Source organism: Barbatula barbatula (genome assembly GCF_947034865.1).
Source record: "Barbatula barbatula genome assembly, chromosome: 6".
NCBI classification, from domain to species: domain Eukaryota; kingdom Metazoa; phylum Chordata; class Actinopteri; order Cypriniformes; family Nemacheilidae; genus Barbatula; species Barbatula barbatula.
In genome coordinates, this window is record NC_136765.1 from 11,790,520 (window position 1) to 11,800,801 (window position 10,282).

Consider the following 10,282-nt stretch of genomic DNA (forward strand, 5'->3'; position numbering starts at 1 on the left):
AACTGAGAATAGTTGTTTGGTAAAATTAACTCTCGGCTTCCGATGCGTACAGCAACAACGGCTAGTGAAGACGTCTAATGGAGTGGATGGAGTGCTGGTGGTTGATAAGAAAACGGACACTATTGAAAATGGCAACATAACAGAGGACAAACTCGGCGAGGAGCCTGAAAATGAGATCTCGTCTCCCTTCAACCTTCCTGGTGAGGCTCTGATTCCCTCATACATTAACACATTTGGTCTTTAACCTCATGTGGCGACATGTGACCGCAGGCTGATTTTTAGATCATCAACTTAATTAAACTTCTAGAAATATCTGACGTCTGTAGATGGGAGTTTGATTTACTTTTGTATTTATATATTTCTTATACTTTGTCCCAACCATAAGGAATCCAGTGTAATCACAGATGTTGTCATCTAGAAGAGTTGTATTTTTATGGAAACAAGTTATAGAAAAAGTAATAGATATTTCTATACTGAATTGCTTCGCATAACATAACAACATAATTGCATATTGTACTGTGTATATATATATATACACATTTGGTGTGGTCAGAGAAAAATCCTGTTTTCTTGAGTCAAAGGATTTCTTTATTTGCTGACTTCTGGAGTTTCTTTGTGTTATGTATTAGTGGGGTGTGTTTGTGTGCGAGCATAATTTTTGTAAGTATGTAACATCTTAATGACCACAGGTGGCGCTATGGACAAAGTAAAATTTTTCATCTCCTGGCCTATTTCACTGTTGCTGTTCTTCACGGTGCCCAACTGTGCCAAACCACGGTGGGAGCGTTTCTTCATGCTGTCCTTCTTCCTCTCCACAATGTGGATTGCCATCTTCTCTTATTTCATGGTGTGGATGGTGAGTTTGTTCGTGTGTCTATGCAACTGATTGTAATCATACATAGAAGTGGTCACTTTTGCGCGGGTGTTGGTCATTAGTGGCAACTGTTGTTAAGATCACTATCACTATTATTGTTGCTCAGGTACTGGTCATAAGTTGGTCATTATTTAATGACCCGGTGTGTGATGGCAATTATGAACTTTTTGGAATGACACAATAACCTGTTCAAATTCTGTTGTCCAAACAAAGAATATTAGAATAACCCAAATAACAAACCATGCATTAACAAAGATCTGAAACAACACCTAAATATGCATGATCAGCAGAAAGTAAAAGAGCTTAATAAATCCATCAGATGTAAGATAAAAGATGCACGTAATGAATATAAAGACAATGTGGAGGAGAAATACAAAACGGCAAATGCTAGGGATGCATGGAGAAGTTTGAGTATAATGATGGGTAGGTAAAAGAAAACTGGCCAACCATATGGGGATGTACTGTGTTTTGTAAATTATCTTAATACATTTTATTCAAGGTTTGAAAATAATTTGACTGATCTGACTATTAGTAATGAAGCCATGACTACGACCCAATCACAGCCTAGGATTATACAGGAGAGCGAGGTTGTCACCGTGCTTCTTAAAATTAAACTGCATAAGGCATCAGACGCTCCCGCAACTGGGATATGTATGCACAAGGTCATTTCAGACGTTTTCGGACAGCGGTTTTATACCAACGGCCTGGAAGAACACTATTGTTACCCCAGTTCCAAAAGTACCACATTCAAAATCATTAAATTACTTTCGCCCAATTGCGCCCACATCAGTTCTTAGCAAGTGTATGGAACGAATACTGTGTAAGGAATTGTCCTTCCAAGTTCAGAAATGTATTAACCCCCTGCAGTTTGCCTATCGGGCAATTCGGAGCACTGTGGATGACTCGCATACTCTTTTGAATAACGCCATTTGGATAAGCCATAATATGTTCGAATATTATTTATGGACTTCTCATCTGCCTTTAACACAGTACAACATAAGGCATAAATCGCCTATATGATTTAGGAGTTAGTTATTGGATGGTTTTATAGATCAAATCATTTTTGGAAAAACCGACCTCTGTGTTTTCACATTAATAAGGGCATGTCAGATCGCTTGATTTAAAATACTGGAGTACCGCAGGGGTGTGTATTGTCGCCAATACTGTTTTCTGTTTACATTAATGAACTACAATGTGATGACAAGAACCTCTCCCTCATAAACTATGCTGATGACATCGCATTGGTTTCCTGCCTGGATGAAAGGAATTGATCTTCATATTTTAAATATATTGATGGTATTACACGTTGGTTTGATAGGAGCTTTTTACATCTTAATATAGGAAAGACAAAAGAACTATGTTCAAGCAGTCAAACAAGAACACGGTCTCCAGAGGCTGTATTTAAACCAGTTGACATAAAAAGAACAATTGTAGAACAGGTTCCAATTTTAAATATTTAGGTACAATCATTGATGATAAGCTTAACTTTGAACCTAACATCGAGTCGAATCATAAGGCGGCAAGACAACGCCTTGGTCTTCTCAGGAAACTTAGTACATGCACCCTGACTATGGTATATAGATCAATGATTATATAAAATTGTCTCATGGTTTGGTAATCTAACAGTCAAACAGAAAAATAAACTATCACAAATAATAAATCTGGCAAATAAGATAACTGGACATAAACAACAGTCAATACAATGTTTATTTGATTGTTTAATGGAGATCACATGCATCCTCTTCATTCTACCTTTGAAATGCTTCCATCTGGGCGTAGACTTGAAATACCTCTGGATAGTATCAATGTATATAAAATTTTCTGTTCTGTGACAAACAGACTGGACAATAAAGCTAATCTAATTTATTAACCAAAAATATTACCATGTTGCTTATATCTAGGCATTAAAGAACTTTAATTATTAAAACACATATCCAGGCCCATGCTGGTTGTGTTTCAGCTGTGATCACATGAGGATGAATGACACCTTACAGCATCAATAACAACACACCTCTGCATACTTTAAGATTCTGCATTTCATCTCATTTTTGTGATCTATGCACAGGTCACCATTGTTGGATACACACTTGGAATTCCAGATGTAATAATGGGTATTACTTTCTTGGCCGCGGGCACCAGCGTTCCCGACTGCATTGCCAGTCTCATTGTCGCAAGACAAGGTAAAGCTCTCATATTCTGATTGCCTCCTTGCATAACTTCTCTGATCTTTTATCCATTTTAAGCTGCCACGTTTGTGTGTTCAGGCCTGGGCGACATGGCTGTCTCAAACACGATTGGCAGTAATGTGTTTGATATTCTTGTTGGACTCGGCGTTCCCTGGGGCATCCAGACAATGGCTGTCAACTATGGATCTGAGGTATCTGTCTTTTCTCACCCCCACACTTACAGTAATACGCACACACATACACACAAGGTAGTAAAGTAACTTTTTTTTGTCTTTAGGTCCAAATAAACAGTAAAGGATTGGTTTACTCTGTTGTCCTTCTGCTGGGCTCAGTGGCTTTAACTGTGAGTAAACGATTTATCTCACAAATATAATACACAGTTAAAGTACAACCCCTTCTAATAGATGGTTACTTCTAATTTAAGTGAAGGCAAATCCTAATGCAATGGCATGCAGTATGATAAAAGCTTTTGAACGTAGCAACAGGAGTCAGGACCTTTTTCACAAAGCAGGGTCTATAAAGTATAGGGGACATTCAGTGCAAAGGTCAACCTTACCATGAAACGGTTTTACCCAAGGTTTCACCTTACTGATACTGCAGGTTCGACGTCAATATTTGGTGGTTTAAAAAGCTATATGAGGTGTCCCTTATTTTAAAGCATGATTTTTCATAGTCAGTTAATTGCCACATTTGTGCAAATTCCAAATTCCTCATAAATGGACACATGAAAAATTGAAAAAGAATTAGTTATTTAGGTTTTCTGTGAAGAGCCATCTTTTCTCCATTTGTTGGGCATTATTTCTTCATTTAAGTTTACAGAAATCCAACAAGTATGTTTGTCTTTCTTTTAAAATAGAAAGCTTGTGCATAGATTAATATATTTCTGATGTATAAACTCTATCAGCAGGGCTTTAGGAAACAATATACATTTTCTGAGAGTTTAAATTAAGTATTTATGGCCCGATTTCACAGACAAGACTTAAGGCTAGTCCCAAACTAAAATGAAAGGTTGAGTTGTCTTAACTAAAATACATTGCCCTGACATATCTTAAAATATGTCATTGCCATTGTTTTGTCTTAAGACATTTTAATAAAAGTGACTTGAATATCCTAATTTAACTAAGGCATAGTCCTGGTTTAAGCTTAGCCTTGTCTTTTTAAACGGCCCTATAAATGTGACATCCATAATGCTGGAACTGCCCAATACAAAGTCTGGTGTGGAAGAACAACTTCACTACCCCAAACCCAGACATCAGGAGAATGTTTACACAACAATGTATTCAATGAAAAACAAAAAACATATGTATTTGGCTGTCTTGTTACATGACAACATAGTGTACACCCCCCAACTACAAGCCGAATTCCGTAAAAGTTGGGATGTTTTTTAAATTTGAATAAAATGAAAACTAAAGGAAATTTTCTATACTTGCTTAATGAAGTGTTTATCTTTGATTTCTAAGGTGTTTATCATGTTTTCCCTTGAAAAAAAGGCCAATATGTTTTGTTTGGAATAAGGGGCATCACTTCTCGTAAACCAGCTCGGGATTCTTGCTGGGGGCAAAGGGAGGGGGTGTCACGTTTGAATCATATATAAACTCTGTGTGCAGGAGGAGCCTTTTCTCTGCACAGTTTTGTTGCTTATGATGCAGCTTAAATGACAATAACATTCTTTGCAAAGAGCCTCATGCCTCTCTGTGCGTTGCATTTGTCTGGGCTGACTCACCTAGTTTAAGGAATAAGAAAATTCCACGACAATTACAAAATCACATGAGCCAATATTTTATTCACAACAGAACATAGACAACATGGCAAATGTTTAAACTGAGAAATTGTACACTTCTATCCACCAAATTAGCTCATTTAAAATTAAATGCCTGTTACAGGTCTCAAAAAACTTGGGACGGGGGCACTCATGTTTACCATGGTGTAGCATCTCCTTTTCACAACAGTTTGAAGACATCTGGGCATTGAGGCTATGAGTTGCTGGAGTTTTGGTTTTGGAATTTGGCCCCATATGCCTTGTATAGAATTCTACCTGCTGAAGAGTTTGTGGTGCGCCAAATCTTCTCAATAGGTGAAATATCTGGACTACTGTTGCCTGGTGGTTAGAGAGTTGGGCTTGTGATCAGAAGGTTGCCGGTTCGAATCTCAGTGCCAGCAGTTCATGACTGAAGTGCCCTTGAGCAAGGCACCTTACCCCTGATTGCTCTGCAGTAATGTGCCACTGTAAAAAAAAAGTCCTGCTGCAGTATACAAGGCCTTCCCTGAAATGGACGTTGTTTGGAGGGAAGCTCTAAAACCTTTCTATACTTTTCAGCATTCACAGAGCCTTCCAGAACATGCAAGCTGCCCATACCGTATGCACTTATGCACCCCCTACCATCAGAGATGCTGGCTTTTGAACTGAATGCTGATAACACGCTGAAAGGTCTCCCTCCTCTTTAGCCCGGAGGACACGGCGTCCGTGATTTCCAACAAGAATGTCAAATTTGGACTCGTTTGACCATAGAACACTATTCCACTTTGAAAAAGTCCATTTTAAATTAGTCTAGGCTCACAGGACACGACGGCGCTTCTGGACCATGTTCACATATGGCTTCCTTTTTGCATGATAGAGCTTTAGTTGGCATCTGCTGATGGCACGGTAGATTGTGTTTACTGACAGTGGTTTCTGGACGTATTCCTGGGCCCATTTAGCAATGTCATCGACACAAGCATGCCGATGAGTGATGCAGTGTCGTCTGAGGGCCCGAAGACCACGGGCATCCAATAAAGGTCTCTGGCCTTGTCCCTTACGCACAGGGATTTCTCCAGTTTCGCTGAATCTTTTGATGATGTTATGCATTGTAGATGGTGAGATTTGAAGCCTTTAAAACCAATGTTCATCAACGTCAAATTTGAAAAGTATTCCACAATCTTTTTACGCAGTCTATCACAGATTGCTTTTTTAGCCATTTGTTGCCCCCGTCCAACTTTTTTGAGACGTGTAGCAGGCATTACATTTCAAATGAGCTAATTTAGTGGATTATTTTTTAAATTTCTCCGATAACATGGCAAATGTTTAAACTATGTTCTATTGTGAATAAAATATTGGCTCATGTGATTTTAAAATCCTTTAGTTTTCATTGTATTCAAACAATCGTCCCAACTTTTCTGGAATTCGGGTTGTACTTGCCTGGCATGGGTGTTTTTAGTCATATTCACAGATCAGTGTTAAAGCATTGTTGTCTATACGTTGTCTACACACCTACTGTATAAATATTTATAGTGGTCGGTTAATGCTTACACAACACCAATATGCGTATATCGTCATTGTCCTTCTGAAACCTTGGATGTCCAAATGCACTTTTTTTCAGGACTTTTTGTCTAAATACCTTATCAAAGTTGACAAGCACTTATTAATGATTTCTATTGGTTAGATATTTGCAAAACCTTTTGACAAACATAAAGAGTGACTAATGATTTCACGTATGTGAAGATACAAGGTTTCAGAAGGACTGCAGCAATATATAAGTGACATTCCATAACTTTCATGTTCAGAGCAGATGCTTTTGTCCAAAGCTACTTAGTCATGGGATTTGATCCCAGGTATAGACCGAATGCACGGTTGCGTTGCTAACTCATTGCTTTACCAAGTGAGCTACAGGAACATCAAGGATTTCTAACTCTTAATTTTGTTTCTCCACCTTCAGGTTTTGGGCATCCACGTGAACAGATGGAGGTTGGACTTTAAGCTGGGCATCTACGTACTTGTGCTTTATGCCATCTTCCTCTGCTTTTCCATCCTGATTGAATACAACGTCTTCACATTTGTCAATCTCCCCATGTGTCAAGATGAACTCTAGACTAGAACGTTTTCGCAGGCTTGGAACCAAAATACCTCCGGGTTGGACCCACACCCACTAAACATCACCCCAAATCCCCAGTGGTTCTGCTGTTTCTGTAAAGCAGTTCGTCAAACAGGTTAATCTAGCTAATGTTAAATAAAACCCTCTTTCTTCTGCTGCATGTCCTCGCCACTGTGGTTCAGATGGAGTGAACTCTCTGGCTCTGGTTTAATAATGCTCTCCGTCATTTCCAAGAAATGAAATGCTCCTTGGCAGCTCTCTTTATAACTGGATAATCTACTTTTTTGGGACAATCAAGATGCAGCCCTAAAGTCTTTACTGGATTATTCAGAGCCGGGCCAATTTACTGCACACTTACTGTACATGCATCACGAACCGCACATACGCCAATGACAAAGAAATGCTGCTCATTCCCGTATGCATTAGCGTTTTCCTGTACATTCTCTATTTTCTGTCTTCCCTTGAGACGGTATGAACATTAAACATTATGCACTTTATGTATGGCATAAAGCATCATCATATTTATTTATCTAACAAAAAAAGTGTGGAAATATGAAAGTACGCCCTTAATGTGTCGCTATTGACTGACGTCATATGACTGCCCTTTTGGGCATGAAGATTTCATCAGCTTGTTAGACGGAAGAAGGCGTTCGAGATATATATTCTGTATAGATCACAATCTGATGAGCTTGATGATATGTCCTGCTGAGAGCTTCTGGCAAGTGGCCATCGGCGAGGTCATTGAGGGGACCACTTCTAACACTCTAGAACAGAAGCTCTCGAATTTGAACATGTTTTGGTTTTCCCTTCATCATTCTAACCGATGAATCGAACCCATCACGAAAGCACACATCAAAAGCTGCTACTCGCCTCTCGTTCAGCCCAGAGCGGACTACCCTCAAGAGAGTTCTCTGCTCCTTTCGCGGTGTGGAAGATGAGACTGACAGCTGTGGCTGCTTTAATATTTCATACACAAACATACAGACGACATCACGAACAGGAATCCTCGATTTTGCAGACACGCATCGAGTCAACACGTTTGTTGTTTATATGTAAATATGACATCAGTGATCCTGTTTAAACCAGTGCTTCCTTACAGATGACAGGGGGGAGTGTATTTATGTATGTGACCAAAGGGGTCTCTTTTTCTCTATTTACAAGGCACCCGAACCTCCCTGTCTGGATCTTTATTACTGTTTGCGTGTAATGCATGATTTGACACACAGAAGCCATTTTTGCGGCAGGGCGTAAGCTTTGTAAGCTCGATGTAAATGTCCCAATAAGGGTGAATCTCATGAAAACGTGTTCAGGTCACTGTTCAGCCATAAATCATGAGCACAAAATGTGTAACTATGAAAACACAATTTTCTCTTGCAAAGCAAAGGATTTTGTCACTGTGGCATTATTTTTATGACAATAATAGCACTCAATTATACAATATTATTTACAATTACTGCATCTGGTGTTATGTAGTTGTTTTTTGTAATTTGCGTAATTTAAAATATCCGATTTTCAGATTGATTTAATACAGTAAAGTATTGCAACACACTTTTTGTGTCACTACCAATCGGGTTACTGAAGTCCTAAAAAAGTCATTTCTATATTTTTATTTAAGCTCAAAACGCAACCTGGACCCGGTTTTTGACACTTCATGAGATTCATCCATACAGTAGCTAAATGGCAGCTATCGAACCTCCATTTACTCAGCTATGTGTGCGCTCAGGAGATCTCAATTTGAGCATGGGGGACAGGGGAAGGGTCCTTGTGTTTTGTCAGTCGTAGAATCTGTCGTTGTTAAGTGCTAAGAGGTGCCGTCGCTGTTGTCTGTGCCGAAAGGCAGGTGTTGGAGTATTTGATGTACACCGTATATATGATATATGCAATCTCAGTAGGTGGGGAGATGGAATACTGGGAATTATATTTTCATAGATGAGCCATGTTTGTGAAAGCTGCTGGAATCGCCCACCGCTGTTACACGTGCATGCCTACTCTCATTTAATCTCACATCACAGTTGCCAATGAATGTTGACTTTAGTTTTGTGGTTACGTGCTGCGTGGAATGACGGTGATGTCGTGATGTTTTCGTTTCTGTGGTGTTAATAAGTGTGAGCTGTAAGATTACATTATTCAGCTGATATGGAAACGCTGTACAGAAATCTGCATCTTAGTCCTGGTTGTATATTTAAAAGAGAGGCTGGGTTTTTCTCATCTTTACAATGATGATTTGGTGCCAGTCAATTGTATTTTTTTCAGTTTTTTCCATCGTTTTGAGCCGAGATATCTCTTTTGACCGTTGCAATAGAAAGGAAATGAGTGCATTTGAGAGATTTATTTGAATTTACACTGAACATATTTTTCAGCAATATATCCTTGAAGGGAAACTTCACCCAAAAACGAAAATTCTGTCATCATTTACTCGTTTTCGAGATGCTCCAAATCTGTATACGTTTCTTGGTTCGGTTAAACACTGTGAAAGATATTTGGAAAAATGGTTGTAACCAAACAGATCTCCCCATTAACTCCCCGTAGCAGGACAGCTTACTTGAACATAGAAGACATTTTGAAGAATGCAGGACAGCAACCAGTTCTGTGTCGTTCTTTTGACCACCATTGTATTTTGTCCTACTAGGGGAGTCAATGGGGGGCAAAATCTGTCTGGCTATAAGCATTCTTTCAAATATCTTTCTCGGTGTTCATCAGAACTAAGAAACGTATACAGATTTGGAACTCGAAAAGTGAGTAAACGATGACAGAATTTTCATTTTTGGCTGAAGTATCCCTTTACTTCGTTGCAAATGATTTGTGCCATGCTTGATGTAAATGCTATTTAAACTGAGATGAGTATTTTTTGACATTAATTGTATTTTATAAACCTACTGCCTTTGGAAGTGGTTTGATTGTCATTGCGTCACTTCAGAGGTGACGTCCTGTCTTGTTGCCAGTCGAGCAGAAAATCCACTGTGCGCTTCTTCAGAGGAAACATGTTTCAAATGACCGCGTGCATGTGCACAAGAATATCAGGCAATATCTTTATTTATTAAACGCACATTAGCAAATGCTTCATGAGCGACCTGCTGCACTGTGAGTGGAACAGCATATAGGATGTCTACTTCCAAGGGTTCAGATTTAATGACTTCAACATATGACGTCGGTGTGTAACTTGAATGTCTTGCAAGCAATGGATGTATCCAACCAATGCATTTTACTGTAAAGCAATAATCTAAAAAGAATACGAAACGTATATGAATCACACGAACATTGTATGGAGAAAATGATTAAATTATACGGTTTATCAATGTTTCTTGCGTCTCTTTCGTGTATTTTGACTCTTGAATGAGTGTGTAGCGCACCCACGTGTTTCCAATGGGTGGTGC

At 39.0% G+C, this 10,282-nt stretch overlaps 1 protein-coding gene across 3 annotated transcripts in view; it reads left to right on the forward strand.

Moving 5' to 3' along the window:
• The window catches only part of slc24a4a (solute carrier family 24 member 4a), a 43,763-nt gene extending 33,555 nt beyond the window's left edge, over positions 1–10,208 (forward strand). For all 3 annotated transcript variants that reach the window (XM_079458115.1, XM_079458116.1, XM_079458117.1), the window contains exons 12-17: positions 53–200; positions 690–856; positions 2,940–3,054; positions 3,139–3,251; positions 3,338–3,403; positions 6,753–10,208. In XM_079458115.1, coding sequence (XP_079314241.1) covers positions 53–200; positions 690–856; positions 2,940–3,054; positions 3,139–3,251; positions 3,338–3,403; positions 6,753–6,905 — 762 coding nt within the window. In that variant the 3' untranslated portion in view covers positions 6,906–10,208. The remainder of the gene's footprint in view (positions 1–52; positions 201–689; positions 857–2,939; positions 3,055–3,138; positions 3,252–3,337; positions 3,404–6,752) is intronic.
• Positions 10,209–10,282: the final 74 nt, after the last annotated feature.